Source organism: Trichomycterus rosablanca, chromosome 10 (assembly GCF_030014385.1).
Source record: "Trichomycterus rosablanca isolate fTriRos1 chromosome 10, fTriRos1.hap1, whole genome shotgun sequence".
In the NCBI taxonomy this organism is placed as follows: Eukaryota; Metazoa; Chordata; class Actinopteri; order Siluriformes; family Trichomycteridae; genus Trichomycterus; species Trichomycterus rosablanca.
The window spans coordinates 30,983,565-31,000,202 of record NC_085997.1 but is presented as its reverse complement, the minus strand read 5'-3'; the positions used below and the strand labels follow the sequence as shown (position 1 = coordinate 31,000,202).

General features: G+C 44.4%; 1 protein-coding gene across 2 annotated transcripts in view; it reads right to left on the bottom strand.

The window, feature by feature from the left end:
- The window catches only part of snx29 (sorting nexin 29), a 173,794-nt gene that overhangs the window by 61,873 nt on the left and 95,283 nt on the right, over nucleotides 1-16,638 (bottom strand). For both annotated transcript variants that reach the window (XM_063003152.1, XM_063003153.1), the window contains exons 17-18: nucleotides 11,345-11,400; nucleotides 6,779-6,860 (exon numbers count right to left, since the gene is read on the bottom strand). In XM_063003152.1, the coding sequence (XP_062859222.1) occupies nucleotides 6,779-6,860; nucleotides 11,345-11,400 (138 nt within the window). The remainder of the gene's footprint in view (nucleotides 1-6,778; nucleotides 6,861-11,344; nucleotides 11,401-16,638) is intronic.

Here is a 16,638-nt window from a genome sequence, read left to right as displayed (position 1 = left end):
ATCTCTAGATCAAACTCAAAACCTTCTTGCTGTGAGGCGACAGTGCTACCCACTTAGCCACCGTGCCTCCCTGTTCATTCATTCATCGGTGGTTCTTACATCTTACATTACATCTGACTATCCAGACTGTTAGCTCCCAGCTGAAGGTGACGGTTTGCGACTGAAACCATGTGACGACACCCCTATTCCATTAAGCTTGAGGTGCTGGCAGTAAAACTAGCCCAGTTCATTTGGACAAAGAGAAGTCACCAGCTGTGTTCAATCTGTAAACTTTGTTCCCACCCACATTAAAGCCAAACCACACACATAGTCAGGCCTTGCAAGACTACAAAAACACAGTCTCAAAAATCTCTTAATGTTCCAAATTTCAGGATTCCAGTATGTGTGTATTAGGTTTAGCAGTGTTGTTGGGATTTTTTTATGGCCTCGTCACTAGCAACACAAATTCTGTCAACACTCGTCGTTCCTCTAGTCTTTTATGAATGGACACTCTCTGATCACAGGACATATTGTTTGATATTTTTTGCTTTGAGCTTTAATCTCCTGACACTGAGGTGTACAAAAAACACTGCACCTGCTACACTTATACCAGTACAACACACTACGGGTCTGTCTGAAAACCCATTGTACACTGATCAGCCATAACATTAAAACCACCTCCTTGTTTCTACACTCACTGTCCATTTTATCAGCTCCACTTACCATATAGAAGCACTTTGTAGTTCTACAATTACTGACTGTAGTCCATCTGTTTCTCTGCATGCTTTATTAGCCCCCTTTCATGCTGTTCTTCAATGGTCAGGACCCCCACAGGACCACTACAGAGCAGGTATTATTTGGGTGGTGGATCATTCTCAGCACTGCAGTGACACTGACATGGTGGTGGTGTGTTAGTGTGTGTTGTGCTGGCATGAGTGGATAAGGAGTTTTTAAACACCTCACTGTCACTGCTGGACTGAGAATAGTCCACCAACCAAAAACATCCAGCCAACAGCGCCCCCGTGGGCAGCATCCTGTGACCACTGATGAAGGTCTAGAAGATGACCAACTCAAACAGCAGCAATAGATGAGCGATCGTCTCTGACTTTACATCTACAAGGTGGACCAACTAGGTAGGAGTGTCTAATAGAGTGGACAGTGAGTGGACACGGTATTTAAAAACTCCAGCAGCGCTGCTGTGTCTGATCCACTCATAAATGTACAACACACACTAACACACCACCACCATGTCAGTGTCACTGCAGTGCTGAGAATGATCCACCACCTAAATAATACCTGCTCTGTAGTGGTCCTGTGGGGGTCCTGACCATTGAAGAACAGGGTGAAAGCAGGTTAAAAAAGTATGTAGAGAAACAGATGGACTACAGTCAGTAATTGTAGAACTACAAAGTGCTCCTATATGGTAAGAAGTGGAGCTGATAAAATGGACAGTGAGTGTAGAAACAAGGAGGTGGTTTTAATGTTATGGCTGATCAGTGTACCTCATCATACATATGCATCTGATGCTCCATTATTCAGTCAGATTGTAGCTTGAATTAAGGCCACTCAGTAGGCAGCATTTTAGGGTATCTTAGAATTAATACAGCCTTCTTCTCGGGAGCGTGTAAGATGACGTAAAATGCATCTACGTAGAGAGTTTTCAGACAGACCCAGTGGTTTTTTTGCACTACCACTGGTAATGGAATAAATTTCTTGTAACAACTGTAGAAGAATATTGATGTTAAAACTGCACTCTGTCTGCAGAACAGCTCAAACGTGAACATCAGGTTACGGGCAGCTGTGTGTAAACAGCAGGTCTATTTCTGAAACATCCACTTTGAAGACTTAACTTGTTTGCTAAGGTTCGAGGCTTGGTTTTGCTTGTGTTATGGATTATACGCCTCCACGTGTCAAAAGTGCAACGACTACGGGGGGCTGGTTTTTTAGAAAGAAAGTCTGTGGGTGTAGCCTGTGCTCCATTTTGCCAGCATTGACTATCAATTTTTAAAAATATTTTTTTTCTGGAGAAGTATTCTCGGCGTCTGGTTCCACACAACGACAAACTTGTTTCAATAAGCGTCTCCATAGCAACACTTAAAAAGAGAGTATAGGAAGGAAACGACTGTAAAATATTAAACAAAAAACAGTGGTACTGTCCCATATCTGCTGAGTGAACAGAATTTTAAACAATAAAGGCCTCCATGCTACATAATGCAGAACATCCTTCTTTAGGATCAGCACTGAATCACCCCACTGAATAACTTCATCAAGCAAGGGCATCAGTGGGGTGATTAAGTGCTGTGATTCAGTGCTGTGGGGTGAAATAGTGCTGCTCTTAAAGAAGGATACAGTGCAGTGGGATGATTCAGTGCAGTGATTCAGTGGGGTGATTCAGTGGAGTGATTTAGTGCTGTGGGGTGGTTCAGTTGGGTGATTCAGTGCTGTGGGGAGACTCAGTTGGGTGATTCAGTGCTGTGGGGAGACTCAGTTGGGTGATTCAGTGCTGTGGGGAGACTCAGTTGGGAGATTCAGTGCTGTGGGGAGACTCAGTTGGGAGATTCAGTTGGGTGATTCAATGCTGTGGGGAGACTCAGTTGGGTGATTCAGTGCTGTGGGGAGACTCAGTTGGGAGATTCAGTTGGGTGATTCAGTGCTGTGGGGAGACTCAGTGGGGTAATTCAGTGCTGTGGGGAGACTCAGTTGGGTGATTCAGTGCTGTGGGGAGACTCAGTTGGGTGATTCAGTGCTGTGGGGAGACTCAGTTGGGTGATTCAGTGCTGTGGGGAGACTCAGTTGGGTGATTCAGTGCTGTGGGGAGACTCAGTTGGGTAATTCAGTGCTGTGGGGAGACTCAGTTGGGTGATTCAGTGCTGTGGGGAGACTCAGTTGGGTGATTCAGTGCTGTGGGGAGACTCAGTTGGGTGATTCAGTGCTGTGGGGAGACTCAGTTGGGAGATTCAGTGCTGTGGGGAGACTCAGTTGGGTGATTCAGTGCTGTGGGGAGATTCAGTTGGGAGATTCAGTGCTGTGGGGAGATTCAGTTGGGAGATTCAGTTGGGTGATTCAGTGCTGTGAGGAGATTCAGTTGGGAGATTTAGTTGGGTGATTCAGTGCTGTGGTAAGACTCAGTTGGGTGATTCAGTGTGGTGATCCAGTGCTGTGTGGTGATTCAGTGTGGTGATCCAGTGCTGTGTGGTGATTCGGTGTGGTGATCCAGTGCTGTGAGGAGATTCAGTGTGGTGATTCAGTGCTGTGGGGTGATTCAGTGTGGTGATCCAGTGCTGTGGGGTGGTTTAGTGTGGTGATCCAGTGCTGTGAGTAGATTCAGTGTGGTGATTCAGTGCTGTGGGGTGATTCGGTGTGGTGATTCAGTGCTGTGGATTCAGTGCTGTGGGGAGACTCAGTTGGGAGATTCAGTTGGGTGATTCAGTGCTGTGGGGAGACTCAGTTGGGTGATTCAGTGCTGTGGGGAGACTCAGTTGGGTGATTCAGTGCTGTGGGGAGACTCAGTTGGGTGATTCAGTGCTGTGGGGAGACTCAGTTGGGAGATTCAGTTGGGTGATTCAGTGCTGTGGGGAGACTCAGTTGGGTGATTCAGTGCTGTGGGGAGACTCAGTTGGGTGATTCAGTGCTGTGGGGAGATTCAGTTGGGAGATTCAGTTGGGTGATTCAGTGCTGTGGGGAGACTCAGTTGGATGATTCAGTGCTGTGGGGAGATTCAGTTGGGAGATTCAGTTGGGTGATTCATTGCTGTGGGGAGACTCAGTTGAAAGATTCAGTTGGGTAATTCAGTGCTGTGGGGAGATTCAGTTGGGAGATTCAGTGCTGTGGGGAGACTCAGTTGGGAGATTCAGTTGGGTGATTCAGTGCTGTGGGGAGACTCAGTTGGGTGATTCAGTGCTGTGGGGAGACTCAGTTGGGAGATTCAGTGCTGTGGGGAGACTCAGTTGGGAGATTCAGTTGGGTGATTCAATGCTGTGGGGAGACTCAGTTGGGTGATTCAGTGCTGTGGGGAGACTCAGTTGGGAGATTCAGTTGGGTGATTCAGTGCTGTGGGGAGACTCAGTTGGGTGATTCAGTGCTGTGGGGAGACTCAGTTGGGAGATTCAGTTGGGTGATTCAATGCTGTGGGGAGACTCAGTTGGGTGATTCAGTGCTGTGGGGAGACTCAGTTGGGAGATTCAGTTGGGTGATTCAGTGCTGTGGGGAGACTCAGTGGGGTAATTCAGTGCTGTGGGGAGACTCAGTTGGGTGATTCAGTGCTGTGGGGAGACTCAGTTGGGTGATTCAGTGCTGTGGGGAGACTCAGTTGGGTGATTCAGTGCTGTGGGGAGACAGTTGGGTAATTCAGTGCTGTGGGGAGACTCAGTTGGGTAATTCAGTGCTGTGGGGAGACTCAGTGGGGTAATTCAGTGCTGTGGGGAGACTCAGTTGGGTGATTCAGTGCTGTGGGGAGACTCAGTTGGGTGATTCAGTGCTGTGGGGAGACTCAGTTGGGTGATTCAGTGCTGTGGGGAGACTCAGTGGGGTAATTCAGTGCTGTGGGGAGACTCAGTTGGGTGATTCAGTGCTGTGGGGAGACTCAGTTGGGTGATTCAGTGCTGTGGGGAGACTCAGTTGGGTAATTCAGTGCTGTGTGGAGATTCAGTTGGGAGATTCAGTTGGGTGATTCAGTGCTGTGGGGAGATTCAGTTGGGTGATTCAGTGCTGTGGGGAGACTCAGTTGGGAGATTCAGTTGGGTGATTCAGTGCTGTGGGGAGACTCAGTTGGGTGATTCAGTGCTGTGGGGAGACTCAGTTGGGTGATTCAGTGCTGTGGGGAGACTCAGTTGGGAGATTCAGTTGGGTGATTCAGTGCTGTGGGGAGACTCAGTTGGGTGATTCAGTGCTGTGGGGAGACTCAGTTGGGTAATTCAGTGCTGTGTGGAGATTCAGTTGGGAGATTCAGTTGGGTGATTCAGTGCTGTGGGGAGATTCAGTTGGGTGATTCAGTGCTGTGGGGAGACTCAGTTGGGAGATTCAGTTGGGTGATTCAGTGCTGTGGGGAGACTCAGTTGGGTGATTCAGTGCTGTGGGGAGACTCAGTTGGGTGGTTCAGTGCTGTGGGGTGATTCGGTGTGGTGATCCAGTGCTGTGGGGTGATTCAGTGCTGTTCCTAAAGAAGGATACCACCACTAGATGAAGTGATCAGTGGGGTGATTTGAGACACAGCCATGTTGGGACAACATGCATTTTGAACAGCTTTTAGTCATGGGTGTGGCTGAAACAGTTCGCTTTACAACACTTCACTTCCTGAGGAGGATTTTTGCTTTAAAAAAAAAAAAAGGCATTCGTTTTAGCATTTGTTTTGCAGCAAGTCGTGATAGAGGCAACAAGATTCTGGTATATGAAACTACACTGTACATACACAGGCTGTGAATTTATTGTATCATTCGTTACTATATGTTAGTGTTATTTTGGGTTTTATAAATAGCTTATGATAGGTTTCATAGAAAGGCTTAACTTTCAGATAGCGGGGGATATCTGGAATTAGAAAGAGCACACACATACACATACATTTCACCATACAGTGTATGAGTATGAGTTTATGCCAGGGGTGCACAACATACGGCCCGCGGGCCAGATCCGGCCCGGCAAAACTCTCGATCCGGCCCGCCAAATGAAGTGCTGATGTATTTTTAAATAAATGATGCTGTCACTTTAAATTCACCGGGTAATTCCATGAACTTGCGACTGAAAAGTAAATTATGTAAATACAACTTACTTCAGCGGTACCATGTGTTTGTCCAAACCAAGTACGAGTAAAAAAAAAAAAAAAAAGAAAAGTGGATCTCGAGCATAGGAAATTTAACCCTGAATGGACATACAGGTATTTTCTTATGTCTGGTGTGCTTGCGACCACATTAATCAGTTGGTGTCAGAAAGACGCTGCAGTATCTCCCACTGACCAACACATTTCTTGTAACTACCTGATGTTATGTAACTGTATTTAGAGCTGGGCGATTTTCATGATTAATTCGGTTAGTTAGAATGAACGTTTTCACATGATGTTAGAAATGTGACAATCGCGATTGTTTACATACTTTATATTTTAATTAAAATACCAACATGTCACGAGGCAGAAACTGAGCAGACGCTCGCGGAATATAAATCAGGGACAGTTTAATATTAAATGGGCAAAAACAGTGTACAAAACCCTGCAGAGTCCAAAACCAGAGGATAAACAGATAGGCAGGAAACGGAAGACAGCAAGGATTATACACGGTAATGGTTAGATTCAGAAATAAAGACACAAACACGATCAGCAAAACTTCAAAACGAGACACACAAACAGAAGAGTTTAAATAAGATTCATGGAACCGAACACCGCTGAACTGAATCAAAACTCCTGAGACGGTGAGCGCGATCAGGATTGGCTGACCGGGGACATGTGATAGTCACGTGACAGTCCAGGGGCTCATGGGAATTGTAGTCCATATGGTTAGACGTGCAATGTGCCCCCTCCATCCACCCCCCAATCACAAGAGGACAAAGCTGAGCTGAGTGCTTATTCGATGTCCCCCAGAGTAGATACTGATACAGACTCACTTATATGGTGGAAACAGTAAACAGGCTCGAGTTCCTTTTAAAAAACCTGTAAAGAACTGTTTGTGGACAGATCTGTAAAAATGAAATGTGTGGCCCTCTGGTTTAGGTGTTTATGTGAAATCGGCCCTTGGTAAAAAGAAGTTGTGCACCCCTGGTTTATGCAGACAAGGAAGGTTGCAAAAGCATCGACAGGATGGTGATAAGACATTACCTGGTACACATGGTAGGCGTTGGCAGCTCGTCCTTGCAGGAATACAGAGGGAATCCAAACATTCACGAGAGCACGATGAGCTCTAAATGAAAAACAGAGAAGTGTATTTAGACCAATATTTATTAGCACAAAGTCAGAGCACGAAAGGTAGCAAGACAAGGACAAATACAGCAGCGAAGAAGTCATTTGTTCTAATTCCATATGTTTGGTGGGTGGGGGATTACACATTTGATAGAAGAAGAAGAAGAAGAAGCAGAAGATATACTTTATTTCTCATATATACAGTGTATCACAAAAGTGAGTACACCCCTCACATTTCTGCAGAAATTTAAGTATATCTTTTCATGGGACAACACTGACAAAATGACACTTTGACACAATGAAAAGTAGTCTGTGTGCAGCTTATATAACAGTGTAAATTTATTCTTCCCTCAAAATAACTCAATATACAGCCATTAATGTCTAAACCACCGGCAACAAAAGTGAGTACACCCCTTAGTGAAAGTTCCTGAAGTGTCAATATTTTGTGTGGCCACCATTATTTCCCAGAACTGCCTTAACTCTCCTGGGCATGGAGTTTACCAGAGCTTCACAGGTTGCCACTGGAATGCTTTTCCACTCCTCCATGACGACATCACGGAGCTGGCGGATATTCGAGACTTTGCGCTCCTCCACCTTCCGCTTGAGGATGCCCCAAAGATGTTCTATTGGGTTTAGGTCTGGAGACATGCTTGGCCAGTCCATCACCTTTACCCTCAGCCTCTTCAATAAAGCAGTGGTCGTCTTAGAGGTGTGTTTGGGGTCATTATCATGCTGGAACACTGACCTGCGACCCAGTTTCCGGAGGGAGGGGATCATGCTCTGCTTCAGTATTTCACAGTACATATTGGAGTTCATGTGTCTCTCAATGAAATGTAACTCCCCAACACCTGCTGCACTCATGCAGCCCCAGACCATGGCATTCCCACCACCATGCTTGACTGTAGGCATGACACACTTATCTTTGTACTCCTCACCTGATTGCTGCCACACATGCTTGAGACCATCTGAACCAAACAAATTAATCTTGGTCTCATCAGACCATAGGACATGGTTCCAGTAATCCATGTCCTTTGTTGACATGTCTTCAGCAAACTGTTTGCGGGCTTTCTTGTGTAGAGACTTCAGAAGAGGCTTCCTTCTGGGGTGACAGCCATGCAGACCAATTTGATGTAGTGTGCGGCGTATGGTCTGAGCACTGACAGGCTGACCCCCCACCTTTTCAATCTCTGCAGCAATGCTGACAGCACTCCTGCGCCTATCTTTCAAAGACAGCAGTTGGATGTGACGCTGAGCACGTGCACTCAGCTTCTTTGGACGACCAACGCGAGGTCTGTTCTGAGTGGACCCTGCTCTTTTAAAACGCTGGATGATCTTGGCCACTGTGCTGCAGCTCAGTTTCAGGGTGTTGACAATCTTCTTGTAGCCTTGGCCATCTTCATGTAGCGCAACAATTCGTCTTTTAAGATCCTCAGAGAGTTCTTTGCCATGAGGTGCCATGTTGGAACTTTCAGTGACCAGTATGAGAGAGTGTGAGAGCTGTACTACTAAATTGAACACACCTGCTCCATATGCACACCTGAGACCTAGTAACACTTACAAATCACATGACATTTTGGAGGGAAAATTACAAGCAGTGCTCAATTTGGACATTTAGGGGTGTAGTCTCTTAGGGGTGTACTCACTTTTGTTGCCGGTGGTTTAGACATTAATGGCTATATATTGAGTTATTTTGAGGGAAGAATAAATTTACACTGTTATATAAGCTGCACACAGACTACTTTTCATTGTGTCAAAGTGTCATTTTGTCAGTGTTGTCCCATGAAAAGATATACTTAAATATCTGCAGAAATGTGAGGGGTGTACTCACTTTTGTGATACACTGTACATATACAGGTGTACAGTACAATGAAATTCTTTTTCTGCATATCCCAGCTTGTTTGGAAGCTGGGGTCAGAGCGCAGGGTTAGCCACTGTACAGCGCCCCTGGAGCAGACAGGGTTAAGGGCCTTGTTTAAGGACCCAACAGTGGCTGCATAGCAGAGCCTGGATTTGAACCCCCAATCTTCCAGTTGATAGCCCAAAGCTCTACCCACTAGTCTACCACTGTCCCTATGGGGCAAAATCTCATATTAGGAAGTACAAACAATAACATGATCAGTGTGCAATTTATACTGTTTTGTTGTTTTTCGACTGTAAACTGTCTATCTTGGCTGTTTATCATTACTAGGTACAAAGCACTAACACGGGGATGAATATCAGATCCCATTTCAGTAATGAATGCAAAAAATCCAGGCCAGTGTCATTTTGCTTCTTGCAACTGTAGTTCTGAAAGTGCTTTTCAGCGGCAGCCTGACCGGTTGAGAGAACCTTATTTCACTACATATAGCAGCTCTCTAATCAGAACTAGCAATTTTAAAAAAGTGTTTGAATGTGAAGAAAGCTACAATCATGACGGAGGTTTGTATCATGAATGGTAAGGACTGAAAGGAAGGAGGGAATTAATGTTCCATTTTTTTCTTTTGCTACAATCAATGAGCAATCGGTAGAGACATAATAACATCCTTACATTTCAAAGGTCACGGTCTGAAGGAAATGGCATTTTGAAGTTATATATATATAACTTTTATATATATATATATATATATATATATATATATATATACAGTGTATCACAAAAGTGAGTACACCCCTCACATTTCTGCAGATATTTAAGTATATCTTTTCATGGGACAACACTGACAAAATGACACTCTGACACAATGAAAAGTAGTCTGTGTGCAGCTTATATAACAGTGTAAATTTATTCTTCCCTCAAAATAACTCAATATACAGCCATTTATGTCTAAACCACCGGCAACAAAAGTGAGTACACCCCTTAGTGAAAGTTCCTGAAGTGTCAATATTTTGGGTGGCCACCATTATTTCCCAGAACTGCCTTAACTCTCCTGGGCATGGAGTTTACCAGAGCTTCACAGGTTGCCACTGGAATGCTTTTCCACTCCTCCATGACGACATCACGGAGCTGGCGGATATTCGAGACTTTGCGCTCCTCCACCTTCCGCTTGAGGATGCCCCAAAGATGTTCTATTGGGTTTAGGTCTGGAGACATGCTTGGCCAGTCCATCACCTTTACCCTCAGCCTCTTCAATAAAGCAGTGGTCGTCTTAGAGGTGTGTTTGGGGTCATTATCATGCTGGAACACTGCCCTGCGACCCAGTTTCCGGAGGGAGGGGATCATGCTCTGCTTCAGTATTTCACAGTACATATTGGAGTTCATGTGTCCCTCAATGAAATGTAACTCCCCAACACCTGCTGCACTCATGCAGCCCCAGACCATGGCATTCCCACCACCATGCTTGACTGTAGGCATGACACACTTATCTTTGTACTCCTCACCTGATTGCCGCCACACATGCTTGAGACCATCTGAACCAAACAAATTAATCTTGGTCTCATCAGACCATAGGACATGGTTCCAGTAATCCATGTCCTTTGTTGACATGTCTTCAGCAAACTGTTTGCGGGCTTTCTTGTGTAGAGACTTCAGAAGAGGCTTCCTTCTGGGGTGACAGCCATGCAGACCAATTTGATGTAGTGTGCGGCGTATGGTCTGAGCACTGACAGGCTGACCCCCCACCTTTTCAATCTCTGCAGCAATGCTGACAGCACTCCTGCGCCTATCTTTCAAAGACAGCAGTTGGATGTGACGCTGAGCACGTGCACTCAGCTTCTTTGGACGACCAACGCGAGGTCTGTTCTGAGTGGACCCTGCTCTTTAAAACGCTGGATGATCTTGGCCACTGTGCTGCAGCTCAGTTTCAGGGTGTTGGCAATCTTCTTGTAGCCTTGGCCATCTTCATGTAGCGCAACAATTCGTCTTTTAAGATCCTCAGAGAGTTCTTTGCCATGAGGTGCCATGTTGGAACTTTCAGTGACCAGTATGAGAGAGTGTGAGAGCTGTACTACTAAATTGAACACACCTGCTCCCTATGCACACCTGAGACCTAGTAACACTAACGAGTCACATGACATTTTGGAGGGAAAATGACAAGCAGTGCTCAATTTGGACATTTAGGGGTGTAGTCTCTTAGGGGTGTACTCACTTTTGTTGCCGGTGGTTTAGACATTAATGGCTGTATATTGAGTTATTTTTAGGGAAGAATAAATTTACACTGTTATATAAGCTGCACACAGACTACTTTTCATTGTGTCAAAGTGTCATTTTGTCAGTGTTGTCCCATGAAAAGATATACTTAAATATCTGCAGAAATGTGAGGGGTGTACTCACTTTTGTGATACACTGTATATATATATATATATATATATATAACTTTTTTTGTTTCTCGAGAATCTCTATTCCTAGACCAATCAGATCAGCTTCGTATGACACAAGCATCCAACTGGGTGTAGCACTTTAAAGAAAAAAAAGAAAAGAAAAAGCACTTGTATTGAATATTGCCCACTGATCAAAGGTCCAGACGCTATTAAAAACATACCACAGGAAAGCAAGTGAAGCACACTTACGTCTCAAAGTCAGAGAGGCTGGGATCATCGGAGGTCTGACTTAGGTCTCCGGGCACCTTATCAAACAGAGTAAAATATTGTGAGCAATCCTGTGTGCATGTTAACAGTGTTTCAGGGTTGATTCAATGTTCAAATCACATGTTTAGAAGACCTTTAGCCATAGGTTGGTAAAATAGAAAATAAGCTATTTTAATTGCAAAGCTTAAAGATCGTCTAGGGTTAAAAATCCATAGAGTGTCTAAAAACAATAAAAACCTGTATTTATTAATTTATTTATTAGGAGTTTTACACTTTGGTTACATTCATGACAGAAACGGTAGTTAGTCGTTACACAAGATTCATCAGTTCACAAGTTTAATATCAAACACAGTCATGGACAATTTAGTATCTCCAATTCACCTCACTTGCACGTCTTTGGTCTGTGGGAGGAAACCGGAGCACCCGGAGGAAACCCACGCAGACATGGGGAGAACATGCAAACTCCACACAGAAAGGACCCGGACCGCCCCACCTGGGGATTGAATCCAGGACCTTCTTACTGTGAGGTGTCAGTGCAACCCACTGATCCACTTATGCCGCCCTCAAATGCTTTAACTAAAGGCCAAATCGCCTCTAGTGCCAAAGGGCAATTTCAGTAACTCCGGGAAAGAAACCGGAGCTCTCAGAAGAGACCCACACAGACACGGGGAGAACATGCAAACTTCACACAGAAAGGACCCGGACCGCCCCACCTAGGAATTGAACCCAGGAGCTTCTTGCTGTGAGGCGACAGTGCTTTTCCTATCACATAATTAGGAAACCTTCAGGTATACATTGGTTAAATAGGAAAGAAGCAATTTTGACAGTGAAGCTTAAAGATAGATGTCTAAGGTATTTAAACATGGGTTTATGATCCATCTAGTACAACGTTTAAAACAACTGAGTGTATAAAAAAACAATAATAACCTGTAAAATGTGCAGTGTCAAAAATGTAAATATACATGTCAGCTGTGCTATTGACCGAGCGCCTATACAGGCATGATTGGCTATGTCAGAGGGTGGTCAGGTCAAAGGGATTTCTCACTACTGCTGCACTTGTGGCCTCTGCTGGCTGGTCAAAGGTGTTTGCAGAAGAAGACCACCACTCTATTAAACACATTTGGGATGAACTAGAAGGGAGACTGCAAGCCAGGCTCTTTCATTCAACATCATTGTCTAACATTACAAACGATGAGCAATGAGGAATGATGAACTAGCAAAAGATTCCCACAGACACACTCCAAACTCTTGTAGAAAGCCTCCACTCCAAACAGGCCTGGATAAAAAAACAAGTTCTGGAGGATGTTGAGAGACAATCTCCACGGATCACGGCTGGAGAGAGAGAAAAAGCATCTTAAGGTCACCGTGGCTCTAAAACTTCCATCATGCAGCCTCCATGAAAACAGATTATGTGGAAGGCTTGCCAGGAAAAAGCCTTTACTGACATGAAACCATAACCATTTACTCCAACACCACACTCACCACACTCACTCTAGATTAGAAATGTCTTCTGTATTTATGTATTGTAGATCTTTGTATGTATTGTATCTGCACTGTTTATTGTATTGTCTTGTCCCTTTGTTCTGTGTTGCACCCTGGTCCTGAAGGAACGTTGTTTGTATATACAGTAGACCCTTGATTTATGAACCGTTTACCATACAACCATTTTGGGTTACGAGCGATTTTTTTTTTTCAACTTACGAACAAATTTGGGATTATAAACCAAAATTCACACACGACCGAAACACATAACGTCACAAACAAAAGTGAGTACACCCCTCACATTTCTGCAGATATTTAAGTATATCTTTTCATGGGACAACACTGACAAAATGACACTTTGACACAATGAAAAGTAGTCTGTGTGCAGCTTATATAACAGTGTAAATTTATTCTTCCCTCAAAATAACTCAATATACAGCCATTAATGTCTAAACCACCGGCAACAAAAGTGAGTACACCCCTAAGAGACTACACCCCTAAATGTCCAAATTGAGCACTGCTTGTCATTTTCCCTCCAAAATGTCATGTGATTTGTTAGTGTTACTAGGTCTCAGGTGTGCATAGGGAGCAGGTGTGTTCAATTTAGTAGTACAGCTCTCACACTCTCTCATACTGGTCACTGAAAGTTCCAACATGGCACCTCATGGCAAAGAACTCTCTGAGGATCCTAAAAGACGAATTGTTGCACTACATGAAGATGGCCAAGGCTACAAGAAGATTGCCAACACCCTGAAACTGAGCTGCAGCACAGTGGCCAAGATCATCCAGTGTTTTAAAAGAGCAGGGTCCACTCAGAACAGACCTCGCGTTGGTCGTCCAAAGAAGCTGAGTGCACGTGCTCAGCGTCACATCCAACTGCTGTCTTTGAAAGATAGGCGCAGGAGTGCTGTCAGCATTGCTGCAGAGATTGAAAAGGTGGGGGGTCAGCCTGTCAGTGCTCAGACCATACGCCGCACACTACATCAAATTGGTCTGCATGGCTGTCACCCCAGAAGGAAGCCTCTTCTGAAGTCTCTACACAAGAAAGCCCGCAAACAGTTTGCTGAAGACATGTCAACAAAGGACATGGATTACTGGAACCATGTCCTATGGTCTGATGAGACCAAGATTAATTTGTTTGGTTCAGATGGTCTCAAGCATGTGTGGTGGCAATCAGGTGAGGAGTACAAAGATAAGTGTGTCATGCCTACAGTCAAGCATGGTGGTGGGAATGCCATGGTCTGGGGCTGCATGAGTGCAGCAGGTGTTGGGGAGTTACATTTCATTGAGGGACACATGAACTCCAATATGTACTGTGAAATACTGAAGCAGAGCATGATCCCCTCCCTCCGGAAACTGGGTCGCAGGGCAGTGTTCCAGCATGATAATGACCCCAAACACACCTCTAAGACGACCACTGCTTTATTGAAGAGGCTGAGGGTAAAGGTGATGGACTGGCCAAGCATGTCTCCAGACCTAAACCCAATAGAACATCTTTGGGGCATCCTCAAGCGGAAGGTGGAGGAGCGCAAAGTCTCGAATATCCGCCAGCTCCGTGATGTCGTCATGGAGGAGTGGAAAAGCATTCCAGTGGCAACCTGTGAAGCTCTGGTAAACTCCATGCCCAGGAGAGTTAAGGCAGTTCTGGGAAATAATGATGGCCACACAAAATATTGACACTTCAGGAACTTTCACTTAGGGGTGTACTCACTTTTGTTGCCGGTGGTTTAGACATTAATGGCTGTATATTGAGTTATTTTGAGGGAAGAATAAATTTACACTGTTATATAAGCTGCACACAGACTACTTTTCATTGTGTCAAAGTGTCATTTTGTCAGTGTTGTCCCATGAAAAGATATACTTAAATATCTGCAGAAATGTGAGGGGTGTACTCACTTTTGTGATACACTGTATATATACAGGTCCTTCTCAAAAAATTAGCATATTGTGATAAAGTTCATTATTTTCCATAATGTAATGATAAAAATTAAACTTTCATATATTTTAGATTCATTGCACACCAACTGAAATATTTCAGGTCTTTTATTGTTTTAATACTGATGATTTTGGCATACAGCTCATGAAAACCCAAAATTCTCAAAAATCTCAAAAAATTAGCATATTTCATCCGACCAATAAAAGAAAAGTGTTTTTAATAAAAAAAAAGTCAACCTTCAAATAATTATGTTCAGTTATGCACTCAATACTTGGTCGGGAATCCTTTTGCAGAAATGACTGCTTCAATGCGGCGTGGCATGGAGGCAATCAGCCTGTGGCACTGCTGAGGTGTTATGGAGGCCCAGGATGCTTCGATAGCGGCCTTAAGCTCATCCAGAGTGTTGGGTCTTGTGTCTCTCAACTTTCTCTTCACAATATCCCACAGATTCTCTATGGGGTTCAGGTCAGGAGAGTTGGCAGGCCAATTGAGCACAGTAATACCATGGTCAGTAAACCATTCACCAGTGGTTTTGGCACTGTGAGCAGGTGCCAGGTCGTGCTGAAAAATGAAATCTTCATCTCCATAAAGCTTTTCAGCAGATGGAAGCATGAAGTGCTCCAAAATCTCCTGATAGCTAGCTGCATTGACCCTGCCCTTGATAAAACACAGTGGACCAACACCAGCAGCTGACATGGCACCTGAGACCATCACTGACTGTGGGTACTTGACACTGGACTTCAGGCATTTTGGCATTTCCTTCTCCCCAGTCTTCCTCCAGACTCTGGCACCTTGATTTCCGAAAACAGTACTTTGGACCACTGAGCAACAGTCCAGTGCTGCTTCTCTGTAGCCCAGGTCAGGCGCTTCTGCCGCTGTTTCTGGTTCAAAAGTGGCTTGACCTGGGGAATGCGGCACCTGTAGCCCATTTCCTGCACACGCCTGTGCACGGTGGCTCTGGATGTTTCTACTCCAGACTCAGTCCACTGCTTCCGCAGGTCCCCCAAGGTCTGGAATCGGCCCTTCTCCACAATCTTCCTCAGGGTCCGGTCACCTCTTCTCGTTGTGCAGCGTTTTCTGCCACACTTTTTCCTTCCCACAGACTTCCCACTGAGGTGCCTTGATACAGCACTCTGGGAACAGCCTATTCGTTCAGAAATTTCTTTCTGTGTCTTACCCTCTTGCTTGAGGGTGTCAATGATGGCCTTCTGGACAGCAGTCAGGTCGGCAGTCTTACCCATGATTGCAGTTTTGAGTAATGAACCAGGCTGGGAGTTTTTAAAAGCCTCAGGAATCTTTTGCAGGTGTTTAGAGTTAATTCGTTGATTCAGATGATTAGGTTAATAGCTCGTTTAGAGAACCTTTTCATGATATGCTAATTTTTTGAGATAGGAATTTTGGGTTTTCATGAGCTGTATGCCAAAATCATCAGTATTAAAACAATAAAAGACCTGAAATATTTCAGTTGGTGTGCAATGAATCTAAAATATATGAAAGTTTAATTTTTATCATTACATTATGGAAAATAATGAACTTTATCACAATATGCTAATTTTTTGAGAAGGACCTGTATATACACATTACATATACATATATATATATATATACAGTGAGCGAACATTCGGACAGCGGACAGTGTTTTTCTGACGTTTTCTTTATATTTCGTCAAAATACAGTCAACATTGGATAAGTTTGTCTTAAAAAAATTAAACCTAGTGAGCCCAAAGCAGGTCCCAGTGGCACACTCACGGAGAGAAACAACTCCAGACATGATTCCTGATGTTCTTTTGGAAGGGGGCTACATTATGGTGTATGGTAAAGCACACGTACTGTACTGAAATGTGATGTGTGTTTCTTA